At 40.5% G+C, this 19,657-nt stretch overlaps 1 protein-coding gene across 1 annotated transcript in view; it reads right to left on the bottom strand.

The window, feature by feature from the left end:
• Window positions 1-3,625: 3,625 nt before the first annotated feature.
• pkmb (pyruvate kinase M1/2b) overlaps window positions 3,626-19,657 on the bottom strand; it is a 28,060-nt gene continuing 12,028 nt past the window's right edge. The window contains exons 9-11 of the mRNA XM_056271052.1: window positions 9,093-9,259; window positions 5,605-5,786; window positions 3,626-3,757 (exon numbers count right to left, since the gene is read on the bottom strand). Coding sequence (XP_056127027.1) covers window positions 3,651-3,757; window positions 5,605-5,786; window positions 9,093-9,259 — 456 coding nt within the window. The 3' untranslated portion in view covers window positions 3,626-3,650. The remainder of the gene's footprint in view (window positions 3,758-5,604; window positions 5,787-9,092; window positions 9,260-19,657) is intronic.

Genomic DNA, 19,657 nt, shown 5'->3' with positions numbered 1-19,657 from the left:
ATCATATCATTATTTTAATTTTCTGAGCCTGATTTTTTCAAGTTAACATTTTTCCCTCCATTGAAGTCGGATAGAATTGCAAGGCAAAATGCAAATGAGAGTGGTATGTGATGTTGAAAATTAATGAGTTAAATATCAAAGCATCAAAGAGGTTTTTGTTAGTATTACAGAGCACACAATGCATTACACTGTAATATTTCTCCTTTTCAGGTCTGAGTGTGAGTGTATGTGCGTTTTACTGTGCATTTATGTTGTAGCATTTTACAATATTCTGTGCATTAATTGTTTACCATAACCAAAGTGAGGTATCATTTATGATCGTTATAGTAGCATTTAAACCCCACCAACGTCATTACAGACAGCCTGACTTTATTAAGAGGTGGTCACGTATGGATGGCCTATGAGTTCATAAAGGATACTCAGTCATTTTGGGTTAAAAATTGTAATAGTTCAAAACAGATTTTATAGTCACTGTATGGCAAAATGGTTAAGCCATATGGCATATCCACGATGAACAAGTTGTGTCATTATGCATCAGTCTGCAGTGCACTTTCAATTAATCAAAAAAATAATTTTTCTTCCAACTTAAACAGCTTCAATATGCCCCCTTCCGAATTCACAAACATAGTGCAATATTTTCACGTTTTGAACAATTACAGCCTTTGTTTCCCTCTTTTTTTTGGGAGTTAGATAGCCAACTTGTCATATTTGGTCAGTGTTTCACTTTATCTTGATTATAATGATAATTATAGTAACGATGTAATATGACTAACATGCTTCAGAATCAAAATATTACAGAATATAATGTTCATCATGAATACTGAATAATCATGTATGTACAAATATTCATGAGTATAGCTATATGATACTTCATTTGAGCTGTTAATTGATAAATAATTGTTAAAAAAAAATTATATTGTTTTCCTTTGTCTTCGTTATAAAGACCTTTGTTTATCTTTCTTTCATCCTGACCATGTACCATCTTGAGTAAAGTTCCTCCCCGTATTTTATTATATTTGTATCAGAGCTGTTAATGATACCACATTCATTTAATTTTCAATGATATTAAATACAACAAACAATACCTACCCCCCCCTTTTTTTGTAAGAGTGGCTTCCAGTTATTTTAGCGGTACTAAAACAATCTGTCAAGTTCCTTGATGTTGCAAACGGGTATATTTTAATTTACTATAGTTATGTAAAATTATTTACCTATTGACTTAAGAAATTCAGTGTCCGGGTCCAAGCCTTTACTCATTTCAATTGAGAATAGGCCTACTCTCTTAGCAGTCGTTTATGAATCCTGTATTTATCCTGTATGAATCCAAGCTTTTAAAGACTCACTGTGTACACCTCAGTCTCCTGGCTCATGATATCTCAGGCACCAATATTTTAAGGATTCATAAAAGATGAATGACTATCTGGCCATCTGAGATTTCGGTATGGAGATTAAGGTTAGGGTAATGATTTTTCGTTATTAGCCTACAGTGTATAGTTGCATCTCAAATTACACACTGCACTACTTGTGCACTATGTACACTCATCTGTGTGTATGCATTTTATAAGGTTATTTTGTCATTCAACATCTGAGACTGACTTTCTCTTTTGTGACATCTATTCCAGTGAAACAACTTCTCAAACATGAAAAAAGACACGACTTGATTTTGTCCATTGGGAATTGATTATAGTTGTAGTTTGCTATTGGTCAATCTCATGTGAGTGACAGGTTGCCCCGCCCTCGCGCCAATAAACACGTCATCAGAGAAGAGATGACGCTACAAAAGGGAGGGAGTTACAGGGCACATAATTTAAAAAAAGATGTGTGCACGGATAAATCATTTATAACACATGCTGCAATATTCCATAAAAAATAAGAATTGTTCATTTTGATTTCATGGTGACTTTAACAAGCAGATGAATCGGTCTTGCACATTCAGAAGCAACTTCCCTGTTGAAAAATAAGGTGTTGAATATTGAAATTATACTTTATTTTTTTTAATTATTATTAATATGAATAAATTCAATATAACGTTAATTATTTCGAGTCAAAATGTTTAATCGAAGGACAGCCTTAATGCATTTCTCGCATTCATGCATCATCTCGAATCGAGCATACGGCTTCTGTAACACAGCCACAGAACGAGACAATCACAAGGTCGTGTCCTTGAAAATCCAAACTGCTGTTTTCTCCCACTTATTGAGTCTTTCCAGCGCTTCTGACACTCGATGTAGCTCCAGTGGGGAACTGAGATAGCATCGTCCACTTCCCCGAGACAGTAGTGGATCAATCTCCCACTGCTTGCTCTCCATCCCCCACTATACTGGACTGTTTAACCCCTATCAGTATCATCGCGAAACAGAGCATCTAATCTGTACGTTACGCTCAGATCTGATGCTCACCAGAGAAGTATTATCCTTCCCATGGCTTGTAAAGAACAAACCAAAGGCTGAAATGGTGTTTATGGCAGGCAGCTATAATACTTTGTCCTGCTCTGGCGCTGATGCTTCGTAGAATTCCACTCATAGCGGCTTGATGTCAGCGAGCCCTGCTGGCAAATCAAAGTCTGGCTAAGCCTCACCCTATTTGCATACAAATTGACCAGCTGATCCCTGTCACTCTGACAATGCAGCCAAGGTACACCCAGACTGCAAGCCCTGCTAATTACAGCGTGATCCCCTTATATTAATGCCAAATGGATCCCTAGTCTGCACTGAAACCTGATGCCCTGAAGTTTCCCCTTATTGTCGGCCCTTGAGAAAGTTTGAAAAGTTACTGTGTAAATTTTAATTGCGCATATCAGGACTGCTGACTCACTGCAATCGAATGGCTCCTGCACAGAAGATAAGTTTTTATTTAGACCGTGCTTTTTTTCCAGCACCCTCTTCCCGGTGGAAGAGTATTAGTTGTCGCTATTTAGCAGCACTAAATTAAAGGATTAGATTATGAACGTTTAACATGTTTTGTTTTTAATAATGCGCCTTGGGTGTCCAATTACACACTGACCCCTAGTGGTCTGTCTAAAGCCAATGAATTATTAAATTACCTTTCTTTTTATCTCAGGTAATTTATTTAATATTACAGCTAATCGAGTACAGACTGATAGCCAAATAAATCCAGAACTTTCTAATCCAAGCACATGTAGCCAACAACTCAATATAATTTCTCTAAAAATATTTGATATTACTTTGCATGAGGTGCTATTTAGAAGTATAAACACACCAACAACACAGAGAAATGACATTGGACTGACCTGAATTGTCGAGATTCTGTATTTTCAATTTAGTCCACGAGGTGGCGTTATTGGAATATTTGCCTTTGCCAAAATGCCTTATGCGAAAGCACAACATATACAAAACGATAAGCTGTTTCAAAGAGAGAGAAAAAAACATACAGGGAAAATAATGGAATTCCACAATACATTAATAAATTCAGGATACTCAAAAGGTCACTGTAAACACATACAGTACAGTTCTGATGAAAATAATTTTGCAGTGGGATGAAAAGGGATTAAAAGGATCTCCTCGACATAACATGAGTTTGATGGGAATTTAAACCACAAGTCTATTTTTGGGACTTGAATATCTTGTTTGGAGGATGAACAGCTGTTTGCATGTGAAAACATATGGGGTTTACAGTTCATGAGGTCGTGTTTAAGGCACCACAACAATGCGCATGGTGTTGGTGTAGCCAGATCCTGGGCGCCAGCCTGTGACAACGATAATAACGTCGCCAGACTTGAAGTACTTCCGGGTCTTACCTGAAAATCAAAATGGAGGTTGTAAACAAGTAGGCCTACATGTAAATGGTTTTAGTGTCTGATATATGGATATCAAACACTCTTGACCACATCTAATCATTTACATTTACATTAATTTAGCAGACGCCTTTATCCAAAGCAACTTACAAATGAAAACAATAGAAGCAGTTAACCTAACAATATGACAACACTATGCAAGTTCTATGACCCTTCCCAGATTATATAATCACATATAATCAATGATTTACTAACTGCATGTTAAATTACAGTTTGTGATTTTTTACTACATAGGCTACATGCTTTTAGCTTTTAGCTTTAGCTTTGAGGCCTTTCACACCAAGCACAGCTTAAAGGGATAGTTCGGCCAAAAATGATATTTAAACCATGCATTACTCACCCTCAAGCCGTTCGAGATGCATATGTCAATCTTGTTTCAGACGAACACATTTTCAGTTATTTTAGAAAATGTCTTAGACCCTTCAGTGGATATAATGTGAAGCAATGGGGTCCACCTCCTTTAAGTCCCAAAATGTGCATATATCCGTCACAGAAGTAATCCATCCGGCTCCAGGGGGATAAACGAAGGCCTTATGAGGGTAATCCGTGCGGTTTTGTCGTAAAAATATACATATTTAAAACTTTATAAATGAAAATATCTGACTTCCGGCAACGATCGACGCGCGTTCACGGGTGATGTTTTGCTCTGCTCTCTGCATAGCTGCCTCTCTGGCTGCGCGGGCGCGTTCGTTCTACGTCACGACGCTACGTCCTACCTCGTACGCCGACTTCCATCACCCGTGGACGCGCGTCGATCGTTGCCGGAAGTCAGATATTTTCATTTATAAAGTTTTAAATATGTATATTTTTACGACAAAACCGCACGGATTACCCTCATAAGGCCTTCGTTTATCCCCCTGGAGCCGGATGGATTACTTTTGTGAAGGATATATGCACATTTTGGGACTTGAAGGAGGTGGACCCCATTGCTTCACATTATATCCACTGAAGGGTCTAAGACATTTTCTAAAATAACTGAAAATGTGTTCGTCTGAAACAAGATTGACATATGCATCTCGAACGGCTTGAGAGTGAGTAATGCATGGTTTAAATATCATTTTTGGCCGAACTATCCCTTTAAGGCAAGCTGTTTGAAGTCAGTTAATTCTGACTTGAGTGTAAATGTTCTTATTCTTCATCAGCTGAGGAAAAAAACGTTCTAAAAGTAATGATATCATTCCTCTGAGTTGAGACACACCTGTAGTCAAATATTGAAACTTTATAGTTATAATCAGTGTTGGGTGTAATGCATTAATAAGTAATTAATTACTGTAATTTATTTACTTTTCCCTTGAAAAAGTAAAGTAAGGGATTAGTCTTAATTTTTCTGTAATTTAATTACAGTTACTTCTGATGTAATTGCATTAAATACTGAATAGACTATAGAACAATTCTGTATACAATAGTGGATTTAACATTAAATTTAACTAAATGTATATTCGGTATTGATATTCTTGTCTGCGATAAAGGAACCAAAATTATTGTTGACATCATATTGCACTCAGGGGCATATACACTCAATTTTCTCTAATTAAATTATCTCTAGAAGAAAAATGCCATTGTCTACTTTTGATTAGCAATAACAAGCAACAAATTATGGCTTTGTATAAACTGTATTGTATTGTATTGACTATTGAAAAAAAAAAAACTATTGACTAAACAAAGTGATTTTCCCTAACTGCATCCCTGTAAAAGGTAACCAGCTCGGTAAGTGACTAAAGACTAAATCAATGTGCATCTGTTAGTGTCACACTAGATGAAGTACTAGATTTGTCTAGATGTCTCATTACCGATCTCCAGGGCGAAGCTGACACGTAGATCCACATCCTCAGCCCATACATCATTAGCAGGCTTGGTATAGAGGATGGGGATGATGCTGCGATACAGGTGCAGCTGCCGAGATGTCTGGCCGTTACGGGTCACAGCCATGATAGGAGCACGTGGCCTGTATCTGGAAAGCAGCTGGGCAGACCTGAGGAGACATAAACAGGTCGAAGTTTAACACAAAATATTAAGACAGAATTATAAAAGAAGTAATAATAATAAATTGATTCTTAATGATAATATACATAATAATACAATAATTATTCTAATTATTCTCCTTTTAAGATTCAACCACAATAAATTCTTATTTTTCTTCTTAATATTAAAATTAATAATACATATTTGTATTATGTGTAATAAATAATTAATTAACATTATTAATATTAATTCAAATTATTCATATTTTAAAGAGCTAATAATATTATAAGTCATGGAGTCTCCTTTTAAAATGAGCTCACGTTACATGAGATTTTAATTTGCTAATAGAACACGACTGTTTAATTGCTCTTTAGGTCGTGAGGACACAAGATGCATGTATTTTAATATTTAAAATGTAAAACATACATGTCAGCAACAGGTGGAACAGGAAATAATACACAACCAAATGACGTACAACACCAAACAAAGAACTAAGAGAACACAAGGCTTAAATACACAAGGGAGGCTAATCAACGTAACAGCGTACAGGTGAGTAACTCAAATCAGCAACCATAGAAACAGACTAGTGACAGGAAAATGGGAACAAAGGAAACAGGTACAGGAACTAGAACTAGACCAAAACAGAACATTCACGTGACATTAGTCCCCCCCCCCCCTCCCAGAACTCGTGTCCTTGCACCGTTGGGTGTCAGAGGACTGAAGCAGAAAGTATAATTAGTTTTTTACGCAGTAGAACGCACAGCCTTGCAAAGTATACTTTATTTGACTCGTATGCGTAAACTGGCGTTCGACACGAGCAGCTTTGAGGAATCTCTTGCCACAAGTTACAACCCATGTAAATATCTTTGAATTCTTTTGAGTTGTATAAATGAGGGTACTTTTTGGATAAACTAAGTACTAATTAAATGCGCATGTGCGACCTGAGCATACAAAGTACAATGGACCTCGGCGGAGCCCGACTGAGCCGAAGGGGTGGAGGGATGAGGCGCAACCAAAGGCCCGGAAGTCTGTGGCGTAGGCAGAGTGACGACTGACCCAGGTGGAGCCGGAGGGACGAGGGAGCCCTGTGGAGTCATAAGGACGACACTCCCAGGTGGAGCAGAGGGAGGGAGAATCCATGACGTAGCCGACTGGTCGACGGGCCAAGGTGGAGTGACGGGCTCGGCAGACAGAGACATGGGATCCCCATTTGGACCCCAATTTTGCCGAAGCTGGAGAACAGAAGGCCCAAGGTGGATTCGCGCAGCAGAATAGTGAAAACAGAGGAAAAGCCGAAGAACTGAAGGAAACCAGCGGAGGCAGGGCCAGAGGACTGGCTTGCTTTGGTAGAGGAGGTGGGAGAGGGAGGCTGGGTGGGACCATCAGAGATGCAGGAGAGCGGGACCAATGGCGAGACTTGGCGCTGGGTGGGACAGGCGATGACAGGAGACTTAGGGGAATAACCTCCTCCAATTCCTCAAAACATTCTATGTAGACCTGGCACAGCTCCCTCTCAGCAGCGGGAGTATAGGCGGGGTTCTCATCCATGCCCTCGTACTCCACGAGGATGCCCACTTGAAAAGACGGTTTTGCCGGCTCACGCACCTGGTCAGGCTCTCTGCGGGGCTCGGGATGCAGGACGAAGACAGCCTCAGTTTTGAGCTCTGTCGCTGTCTTTGTGGTGGGCTCGTTCTCCCAGTCTACGGTAGGCTCAGGTTCTTGGTTCATAGGTGGCAAGGCTGAAGACTGGCTGCGCTCTGGGTCTGGAGTGGGGCTGGTGATGTCCTCCTCAGCTGGGTAGATGGTGAATGGGGAGCCGCAGCTCACCAGCACCCACTCCACAGATCCTGCGAATTTCCCTCAAGGACTATCACCAGGAGGCGTGCCTTAGTTCGCTCATTGAGACTTGCCTGAAAAAATACATAGGGAGCGGTTTGGAAAGTGTGTAAGGCACGCCAGGTCTAAAAAGTCTATTGTGTGGTCCTCGAGGGTATGCTGCACCTGATCTAAGAAGAGCAGGCGGACTGCTGGTAAGTCCATTTTTTGTTGGGTTGGTTCGTGTTCTTATAATAATTACCGTATTTTCCGGACTATAAGTTGCTCCGGAGTATAAGTCGCATCAGTCAAGTTCACCAAGCTCCCGCAATCTCATTCCACATCACTGAATCCATTGAATTCTTCATCCTCGATGTCGCTTCTGAACAACTCCGCCAACTAGAGCGCTCTCTCGCGGCTGTAGACGGTAATGTTTTCTCTTGCTTCATCTCAGTCTGAATTAATTTTGATATATAAGTCGCACCTGACTATGAGTCGCAGGACCAGCCAAACTTTTCATAGTGCGACTAATAGTCCGGAAAATACGGTACACAGCGCAGGAAAATCCAAGAAACAATAAATCCAACAAATCCATAAATCCTTTAAATCAATAAATCCAACAGGAACAGGAAATAATACACAACCACTTAAATGCAAGCAACATGTACAACAGCAAATAAAGAACTAAGAGAACACAGGGCTTAAATACACAAGGGAGGCTAATCAACTCATCAGTAACCACCAATAACCATAGAAACAGACTAGTGGCGGGAAAATGGGAAAACAGGTACAGGAATTAGAACTAAACCAAAACAGAACATACATGTGACAATATAAAATAGTATCATTAACCCTATAAACCCGAAGTGTACCACTGTCAATTATACAGTTTAGCAACTATTATACAAAATACTAGACAACATGATGCAACTGACCAATCAGAATCAAATACTCCAGATAGCCGTGCAATAAATAGATATAATTCAAATGCTTGTTTGAAATTGTATCTCCTCTGGTTGGAGTCAGTCTAAAACACGTACTCCTGTATAAAAGCCCCAGCAAGTGTGCACTTTTGCCTTTCTGCAACCTACTGCGGGACAAGTGAATAAGGAGTTTAAATTAGCCTATGAAATGTCAAGGTTCAGGCCTGCAAAGGTCAGACTGTCTCGCTCAGCGCAACGAGATGCATTTCGATCAGCCACAAGGCAAGTTGGATAATGTATGAGAATGACAAAGAGACAGAGACTCTTTAATGTGGCTAACTTAACTCTACACAACTGTTCAAATGAAGTTATGTGTTTTAAGAGGAAGCAAAATCTCTCTTAAAATGGCATAAGAAGAGGTGCATACTACAAAGCATTTGCATTCATAAGTTTTACATTCTTTAGCTCATGTGCACAACACTGAGTTAAGGTTACTGTACCTAATATTAGAACCGTGTGTGTGTGTGTGTGTGTAAATGCCACTGTAAGACTTTAGGGTTTTAAAGGTTGTCTCTGACCTGCCAGTCTTGGTGAGGACGATGATGGCACTGGCACAGCACTTGAAGGAGGCTTCCACTGCACCAATGGCCACGGACTCTGTGGGGTCACGGGTCAGATGGGAAGTACGACGAAGCTCTTCAAACAACTGCCTGTGGAACATGGCACCCTCTGCTTCACGGGCGATCTGAGGCAACAAAAAATGTAAACAAATGAGTCTACAACAACCTTATTATTCTATTGTCAAGCTAATGCAGCTCTGACTAAAGGTGTGGTCACGTTTACTCTTGTTCAGTGAAATCCGGTAATTTAATAGGAATTTAATAAATTTCACATTCATAATATGGTTACATTTTGGAATTTTGAAAATGGACAAAATAAATAAATACATTTTAATAGTCATTTTAACTGGAATCCACTTGATCGGGAATTTCAAGTGAAGGCAAAAGATATTGCGTAACAGAAAGCTGGTTGGTTTGAATTTGACTTCCATGTGAGTGGTGTTTCGTGTATCACTACAATAACAGACCATGGATGTCTTGGACGCCCAAATATCGTAAATGTGGCTGCACCTTTAGGGCCAGATTTACTACAGGCTAAATTAGCGTTAGAGCGCAATTCCACAAAAGAGCCATTGGGAGTGGAAAGATCTGCATGTGATCAACTGACGACATGCAAATTAATGAACACAGACGCAGCCGGATCATTTCCATAATGACTAAGGCAATCTACCAAGAGCAGTGCAAATTTGAGTCTGATTTAAGACGTGCTTCTGTTCTGTTGACCGTTTATACGTATCTTTATCATGTTTTACGTGGATAGTCTGTTATCATGCCAATAAAATGTTATTGGTTATTCAATGAAAGAAAACGCGTCACGGATATTTCCTGCTGCTTAGCCTCTCAGCGGCTATAGGTTGCCGCTACATTAGTCAACAGAAAACCTGCACAATTTATGGATTATGGACGCGACTTGGAAACGGCTGTTTCTGCATACAGCATGTTGTGGCCGACGTGCACCATGAAGTAGATTGACGGACACGACGCACATACAGACGGCAAACGAGGTATGTTGGCGGTTTTAATGGATTGTGCTGTATCACCGTTGTGGAAGACGCTGTTGTAGTCGTTGGATTGGAGTTGGGTTGAATGCGCTTTGTGCTGCTCGTGCATATTTATGGGCTCTCGTGTGCTGCCTTGTTACGTTCATTCATTGTTTGGCTCTGTGAGCGCGCTGTTTGAAACGGAGCTCACATTGTCCGTTGCGTTGGAGAATGATGGATTCTGAGGATATGGAGCACGCTGCTGGTAGCGGCAAACGAGAGCATAAACCCACGGCAAAAGCCCTGGTGGCTAAAATTGAAGCCTTGCAAAGGGATCGCAAGAGTAAAGTGAATAAAGTGAAGAGTTTGATTGGGTCAATGAAAGAGCTGATGATATGCGATGACAATGCGTCTCAAGTGTGTTCTATGCTGAAAACGACACAGCTGCTTATGGATGATGCATCTGCGCTGCATAAAGGAGTATTGCCTCTACTTCCTCCGGAGGAACAAAGTAAACAAAATGAATGGTTTGACTCCATTTTGGAACATTACAATGGCTTTGTGGATGACGTTAAACAATGGATGAATGAAGTTGGGAAATTGAATACCTGCACCGCTCCTTCTAATATCTGCGGGCCTGTGGTTGAGGAAGCCATATATACAACATCTCAAGGGGTTCGTGCATCTGATATTTCACCCTCTGCTGACGTGGTGTCCACGACACACAATACTAACCCCTTTAATGTACATCTACAAGCTGGAATGGATTCTGGGAACCTCGAAAATGAAATTCAACCAATGGACAGCGCTTCAAATATAAGCAGTAAAAGATCTTCTGGAGTTACATCTCATGGGTCTCGATCATGCCGATCTTCCATTCGTCTTAAGGCTGAGGCAGAACTGGCTGCTTTATTGGCTTCTCAACAAATGCTGCAAAGGAAACATGATTTAGAGGAACAAGAGGAACTGTTGAGGAGAAGGAGGGAAAAACTGGAGTTGGAAACTAAATTAGCAGAGTCAATGGCAAGAGTAAAGGTGTATCAAGACGTTCATTCTGCATCTCATTCATCTGCGGATAGGACTGTGTCGAAACCCCTTCATTCGGTGGCGGAACCATTTGTTCCTTCTGCTAATGTGCCAGCAGCATCAGAGTCCATACCTGTAACACGTACATCACATGTCGATAATATACAAAGGATTTCAAATTATTCTCTATCTCAGTCAGGACAACAACAATCAACAAGATCTAAAATGAAACCTTCACAATCTACATTGCCTAATAGGTCATCATTGGATAATCAGAATAGTGAATATGCTCATGGGTCAGGATCAAGTTTTCAAATTGACGCAAGCCATACAAGCATGCTTCAGCTTATGGGTAAGCAGAATGAAATAGCTACCCTATTGGTTAAACAGCATAACTTGTCTTCACTTCCACCCAGAGAAATACAGTACTTTGATGGAGATCCATTGCGCTTTCATGAGTTTATGCGCACATTTGAGGAAGTTGTGGAAAAGAAGGCAGACAACCCAGGAGATTGTCTGCACTTTCTGGAGCAATATACACGAGGACAGTCGAAAGAACTTGTCAGAAGTTGCCAGCTCATGACCCCGTTACAAGGTTACTTAAAGGCTAAGGCATTGCTTAAGGAGAACTTTGGTAATGAGGTAAAAATAGCTTCGTCATATATGGAAAAGGCTCTTTCATGGAAAGCTATAAAATCTGAAGATGCTAAGTCTCTGCAAGAGTATGGTCTTTTCCTAAGGAGTTGTTGCAACGCTATGCAAGATATTAACTATATGAATGAGCTGAATCTCACCACTAACATGCAAATTATCCTCTCAAAGCTTCCTTATAAACTCAAAGACAGATGGAGAGTCATTGCATATGAGTTAAAGGAGCGACGCCACAATCAAACCACCTTTTCTGATGTTGTTGACTTCATCGAGAAACAAGTAAAAATTCTATCTGACCCTGTATTTGGTAATATTCAGGATGTATCGCCTGCTGGAGGTAGGAAGACTAATTTCAAAGCAAGTCAGCCAAAAACTAGAAGCAGCTTTGCAACCACTGTCACTGCTATACCTGAAATGAAAGAACACCATAAGATATCAACCAACAGAACCTGTCTCTTGTGGTGGTGAACACTTACTGGATGTCTGTAATAAACTTATCAGAAAAAGCCATAGAGAAAAGATGAACTTTCTGATGACGAGAGGAATTTGCTTTGGCTGCTTGCATACAGGTCACCTCAGTAGGGACTGCAAAAGGAGAAGTATCTGTAATATATGTAGTCTTAAACACCCCAGTCTTCTTCACATTTATTCTCATGAAAAGGTAGATACTTTGGACCAGAAGAAAGCTGAGTTTAATTCAGCAGTAGCTAGTGCCATGGTCTCTCTCCAAACTAGTGGGCTTACTGGGGCTGGTAACGACAGCTGTGCGTTACCTATCGTTCCAGTTTGTGTTAAATCAAGAAAGGGAAACAGTGTGGTGATGACGTATGCTTTTCTTGATTCTGGAAGTTCTGCTTCTTTCTGTACGGAAAGTTTGATGAACAAGCTCAATCTCCCCGGAAAGAGAGTTAATATTCTTCTCAGAACTATGAGTCAAGATAAATCAGTCGGTAGCTACGTTCTAAAGGATTTAGAGATTTCTGGGTTGAGTCAAGAATATTACTGTGCATTGCCCGAAGTGTATACTCAAAAGAGCATGCCTGTGACCACAGCAAATATCGCCTCACAGAAAGATCTTGAACGTTGGCCTTATTTGAGTCATATTTGTCTACCTATGATTAATGCTGGCATTGAGCTTTTGATTGGAGCTAATGTTCCAGAAGCACTGGAGCCTTGGGAGGTCATACGTAGTCAAAATAATGGCCCATATGCTGTAAGGACCCTGTTCGGATGGACTGTTAATGGACCACTTAAAGGAGTAGGCATGAATGGAGATGATGCTGCCAACCAACTTCCTGTGACTGTGAATAGGATTGCAGTAATGAAGTTGGAAGAGTTGTGGAAGCAGCAATTTAAGGCCGATTTTCCAGAGACTGCTCATGAAGAAATGGTAGGAACATCTAAAGAAGATCAGCAGTTTATGAATTTTGTGTCCAATTCAGCAAGACTGATTAAGGGTCATTATTACATCGGTCTACCATTCAGAAATGCTGAAGTAGTCATGCCTATGAACAGGAGAATTGCAGAACAACGTGCTTTAACTCTTCAAAAAAGGTTTAAAGTGAATTCTTCCTTTCATGCAGATTACTCCACCTTTATGGAGGATATGATCCATAAGGGTTATGCAGAAAGGGTACCGGCGGCTGAACTGGAGAGACGTGACGGACGTCTGTGGTATTTGCCCCATCACGGTGTATATCATCTCAAGAAACACAAGATTAGGGTTGTGTTTGATTGTGGAGCTTCTTATCAGGGTACATCACTGAATAGCAAGCTTCTACAAGGTCCAGACTTGACCAGTTCACTGGTGAGTGTACTTCTACGATTTAGGCTGGAACCTGTTGCCCTGATGGCCGACATTGAAGCCATGTTCCATCAAATCAGAGTTCACCCAGAAGATTGTGATCTCTTGAGATTTCTGTGGTGGCCAGAAGGTAATGTAAACGGCAGTCTGGAGGAATACAGAATGGTGGTCCATCTATTTGGGGCTACATCATCACCAAGTTGCTCGAGTTTTGCATTGAGGAAATGTGCAATGGATCAAAAGGATCTATTCGACCCCAAGACAATGGATGTCGTTTTCAATAATTTCTATGTGGATGACTGCCTTGTTTCCGTATCTTCCGAATCAGATGCTGTTCAGTTGTACAAGGATCTTACTAGTATGTGTGCTAAAGGTGGATTTCGTTTAACAAAATGGACGAGCAACAGCCGTGCTGTATTGGGTGTAGTACCTGAGAAGGACAGAGAGAAAAAGGTAAAGGATTTGGATTTCGATCGTGACACTTTGCCAGTGGAACGAGCATTAGGAGTGCAATGGTGTGCTGAATCGGATGCCTTTCAATTCAAAGTGGTAGTCAAAGATAGACCTCTTACCAGGAGAGGAATTCTCTCAGTGGTTAGTTCCATTTACGATCCTTTGGGGTTCTTGTCACCTGTGATTCTGTCTGCCAAGAGGATACTACAAGATCTATGTAGGGAGGGAATTGGATGGGACAATGAAATTCCATCAGTGTATGTTCAACTTTGGATGAACTGGCTGGATGATCTGCATCACTTGGAGAGTTTTGAGGTCAGAAGATGTTTGAAGCCTGATGGGTTTGGAGATGTAATTTCTGCTCAAATGCATCATTTTTCAGATGCTAGCGAGCAAGGATATGGCGTGGTATCCTATTTGCTGCTCCATAATGACCAACAACAGGCATATTCTACCCTCTTAGTAAGTAAGGCAAGAGTTACACCATTAAGATCCATTACAATCCCTCGCCTGGAACTTACAGCTGCCACTCTTGCAAGCCGTATTGACAAGATCTGGATGAAAGAACTCAAGATGCCCTTTCAGAACTCCGTGTTTTGGACTGACAGTACTTCGGTACTCAAATACCTTCGAAATAGCTCCTCAAGATTTAAGTGCTTTGTGGCTAATAGAGTGTCCGAAATCCTGAAGGCTTCCGATGTAGAACAATGGAGGTACGTGAATTCGTCAAGTAATCCAGCAGATTTGGCGTCTAGAGGAGTGAAGGCGGATTCACTTTTGAAGAATGAGACGTGGATTTCTGGTCCCGCATTTCTCGTTCGATCACAAAAGGAGTGGCCTATGGACCCCACCTATAGGGATGTAATATTGCCTCGTGACCCTGAGATTAAAAGGAGTGCTTTGGTAAACATGATAGAAGTCAATGAAAATTTTGACTCCATATCATATCTCTTTGATTACTTCTCCTCTTGGATTCGACTAAAGAAAGCCGTAGCATGGATCCTTCGTTTGAGACAAATCTTGATGGACCGTAGCAAGGAAAGGAAACGACTGCAGACTGTTTTTGTCTGCTCTGATATAGATCCATATCAACGAGAGATGATTATTAATCAGGAGATACAGAAGTTTGAACCTACAGTGCGTAAGGACTTACTGTCGTTGGAAGAATTGGAAAGGGCTGAAATGGAAATCATTCGACTTTCTCAAAGAAAGAGATTCCCGGAGGAACTAAATAGTCTACGAAAGTGTGGAGTAGTCAAGCGAAATAGTCCTCTTTATAGTCTTAATCCAATACTTCAGTGTGATATCATCAAGGTTGGTGGACGTCTTGATAACGCATTGATTCCTGAACACTCTAAACACCCAATTATATTGGCAAAGGACTTACACATTTCTAACCTAATCCTGCGACAAATTCATGAAGAAGTGGGACATAGTGGACGGAATTTCATGCTGGCAACTCTTCGACAGCGATATTGGATCCCTGGAGCTAGCGTAGCCATAAGAACATTTCTGTCAAAATGTGTAGTGTGTAAAAGGTTTAACGCAATTGCAGGTCATCAACAGATGGCTGATTTACCTCATGATCGAGTCTCATCAGACAAACCACCCTTTACTCATGTTGGACTGGATTGTTTCGGTCCATTTGAAGTAAAGAGAGGAAGAACCACTCTAAAGCGTTATGGAGTCATTTTCACCTGCTTGAACATTAGAGCCGTTCACATTGAGATGGTTGCATCACTGGACACCGACTCATTCATTCACGCACTCAGACGTTTTATCGCCCGACGAGGACAAGTGGCTGAAATACGTTCAGATAATGGAACGAACTTCGTCGGGGCCGATCGTGAATTAAAAGAGGCGATACAAAATTGGAACCACAGTCAGATAAACGACGTTCTTCTACAAAAGAAAATTAAATGGACTTTCAATCCTCCTACCGGTTCACACCACGGAGGGATCTGGGAAAGGCTCATCAGATCAATAAAGAAAATACTGAACTCCATTCTTCGAGGGCAAAGTCTGAATGAAGAAGGTCTTCATACTTTCTTGTGTGAAGTAGAGTCTATACTTAACAACTGACCCATAACTAGATCATCTTTGGATCCTGACGACATGGAAGCTTTAACACCTAATCATCTTCTCCTTCTAAAAACAAAGCTTACATTACCACCTGGATTGTTTGAGCAGGAAGATTTGTATGCTCGTCGAAGATGGCGTCAAATTCAGTATTTAGCCAACCAATTTTGGAAAAGATGGATCTGTGAATATCTACCTTTACTACAAGAACGACAAAAGTGGATGGTAAAGACACGGAACTATCAGTTGGGAGATGTTGTACTGATGATGGATGAAAACACACCAAGAAGTTCCTGGATCATGGGTAAAATTATTCACGTGATAACAGACAAAAAAGGATTCACACGGCAAGTTAAGATCAAGACTATGAGTACCTGCTTGACCAGGCCAATTACAAAAATTTGTCGTCTTCTTGAAGCTGAGGAATCTAAAGATTAGTTATGACTGACATTTGAGAGCTCTCAACTGACTTTTTTGACTTGACCTTTTTGACTTGGACTTGATCGAATTACTGACTTTACTGACTTAGACTTGACTTTTACATTAACTTTACTCCAACTTTACAATGATGAACATTTGAGTGCTCTGGACATTCTTGCACACATGTTTTTTCACATTTCCTTAAGCTTTTGAAAAAAAAAAAAGGAAAAAGAAGATCATGTATAACAATTAATTATGTAATGTATGTTAATATTGTTCATATTTTGATTGTGTCTGTGATTATTGCAGGTTTATTGTGTAATAATCAGGGGCTGGAATGTAAGTGCAGAAAATGTTTGTCTTTTATTTTGTATTTTTGCGTGTACGTTTCCAGGTGGTTTGGTCACATGGGTATCAGTGGGTATATACCTGGTAGTATTTCCTGTTTGGTTCATTGTGTAGAAAGGGGGTGAGTAGCGGGGAGTGCTCACTTTCTGTTGACCGTTTATACGTATCTTTATCATGTTTTACGTGGATAGTCTGTTATCATGCCAATAAAATGTTATTGGTTATTCAATGAAAGAAAACGCGTCACGGATATTTCCTGCTGCTTAGCCTCTCAGCGGCTATAGGTTGCCGCTACAGCAACTCTAGCCATTTCTTCGCTGATTTTTACTTTTGTTGTCGCATGTTTTCTCATCAAGCTCCCCCTACAGCTGAGCGGCGTATATTTTCACAACACTGTCATAAAAAAACCTCACTTGCGGCACCTTTCTCCCGCTTTCTACCGCTGCTTATGTGCATTTGTTATTATCGGAGCCGGCCAACTTTATCGTGTGGAGCTATGTCTACCGAGGTGGGTAATACATCATACACAGTATCATAGAATTATGTCGAATTGCCATAAAGCAGTTTGTGTTTCTCGCTCGTTCTCGCTTCTCACGAGACTTCCTATTTCCAACTTACCGGGACGTTAGTCCCGATGTTGCAAGGTTAGTTTTCCACCTGGGAACGCTGGGGGGAGCGGTGGAAAGTCACCATTCGCTCCAGAACAGGTTATTGAACCATTCAAATGATTTCTAAACGGTTTTATTAAGTTGAAATAGTTGCCAAGTTCCCCTTTAAATACTCTCCTCCCATACATTTTTCGTCTGAATGGGAAACTCCTACAAATGCATATGCAATAAGATCAGCCACAAAAACAACCCTGTCCACGCCTTTTCAGCGCTAATTTTATCACCTTGTGTCTTTAGTAAATCCTGACAGTAGTTTTTAACGGCAAAAGAGGGTTTGCCCTGGCTTAAATCTGGTCCTTAGTGTTCTGTCATAGTATAGATCACAGTATTAGCATCTGATACCCTCATTGGTATCATGATACCACCAGAATACTTTTATTGATGGAAATGTACTCCGTTTGATAATGATAAAAACCTTGATAGCTGGTAAATTTGATAAGGAACCTTTGATAGTGAATGAAGAAGCTGGAACTGTCTAGCGTGTTGCAGATCCTCATAAGCATGCAAGAAATCATCGCCACAGCAGCCCAACAGGTAATCTTAATTACAAATGGCACAGAAACAAGCATGTCAAAGCACAAATCCTGGTAGGCTAACATACTCTTGTGAAAAACAAGTGCACTTAATTGTGCCCATGTAGTGTACCTCAAATCTAAAAAGTATATTTTTAAAGCAGCACTATGGAACTTTTCAACCTTCATAATATATTTCCAAGACCCTTGTGATGGTACATCGACTTACAATAGGTTAAATGACACGTCTGCCATAGCCTGACGTGGTCTGTATCGCTTTTACTCGCACTATGTAACTTCGGGTTTCGGGTAGTAACCCGAGCACAAAAGGAACTACAAAACTCGACTGCTTTACGGCATACGTCACTTTCCCCACCATTTCCTGAAATTGTCTATGGCCATTGCAGACATCCCAAGTCTATAGCATCTCCCTGATGCCCGCAAATTAGTTCAAATCTGCCGGAATCTAGAGCGCGCATGCGAGACAGAACACACTGCGCGCATAACATACATAGCGCGAGCACGGCAGAGAGGGAGAGAGCAAGAGACCTTGCGAGTGTGCCTCACGAAAGCTAGTCAACCCGCCACCCCCCCGTCAACAATCCAGTCACCAAGATATACCTCCCTGAAATGACTTCTTGCAGGTTGGGATGTCTGCCATTGTTGATTCCAAAGTCGGTCCTGGATAAACAGCGAGCGTGCGCGTGCGACAGTAGGCTGCGGTAGGCTAAATTATTTTACGACAGCGGTAATGGACAATTCCGCTTCCAACCTGTAGGGCGACCGCTGAGGAAAAGTTCCTTGGTGTTGCTTTAAAAAACAGTACTTGCAGGTAATGTAATATTAATGAAATAAAAGGCCACTTAAGTGTGAGAGTACACTTTCATGACTATGTTTCTTATCACACTCAAGTGCACTTTGTGATGATGTCAAATGAAACGTTTTACTTTACGTTTTAAATCATTGTGTTTTAATAAACACTTATTTTGATGATGACTAACATATTAAAGCACATTTAAAGTACTTGATTATAATTTTAATAATGATAATTGTGCACAAAAAGTATTCTCGTCGCTTCATAACATTAAGGTTAAACCACTGTAGTCACGTGGACTATTTTAACAATGTCTTTACTACCTTTCTGGGCCTTGAAAGTGGTAATAACATTGCTGTATCCGAAAGTTCTCGGATTTCATCAAAAATATCCTAATTTGTGTTCAGAAGATGAACAAAAGTCTTACGGGTTTGGAACGACATGAGAGCGAGTAATTAATGACAGAATTTTCATTTTTGGGTGAACTAACCCTTTAAGTATATTCTTTTAAAGCACATTATTTCCATAATAACAAGTACTTAAAAAATTTGCTAAACTGTATTTCTTTTTCATAAGAGTAATTGTTAATTGCACGTGTAGTCAGTACAGTTACAGCAATAGCATTAATCTACTGTTTAGTTTTGCTAGCTGTGCTTCTAGAGTTAAGAGGTCTGGGGTAAGATTACATGAATGTTCTGCTTAGCATGCTAAACTTACAGTATGTTATTAGAATATTAGCATTGCCACACTTATCAGGCACCAGTCAGG

Source organism: Rhinichthys klamathensis, unplaced genomic scaffold (assembly GCF_029890125.1).
Source record: "Rhinichthys klamathensis goyatoka isolate OS25496 unplaced genomic scaffold, OSU_Roscu_1.1 h1tg000310l_1, whole genome shotgun sequence".
Taxonomy (NCBI): domain Eukaryota; kingdom Metazoa; phylum Chordata; class Actinopteri; order Cypriniformes; family Leuciscidae; genus Rhinichthys; species Rhinichthys klamathensis.
This window is presented reverse-complemented; position numbering and strand designations above follow the sequence as displayed.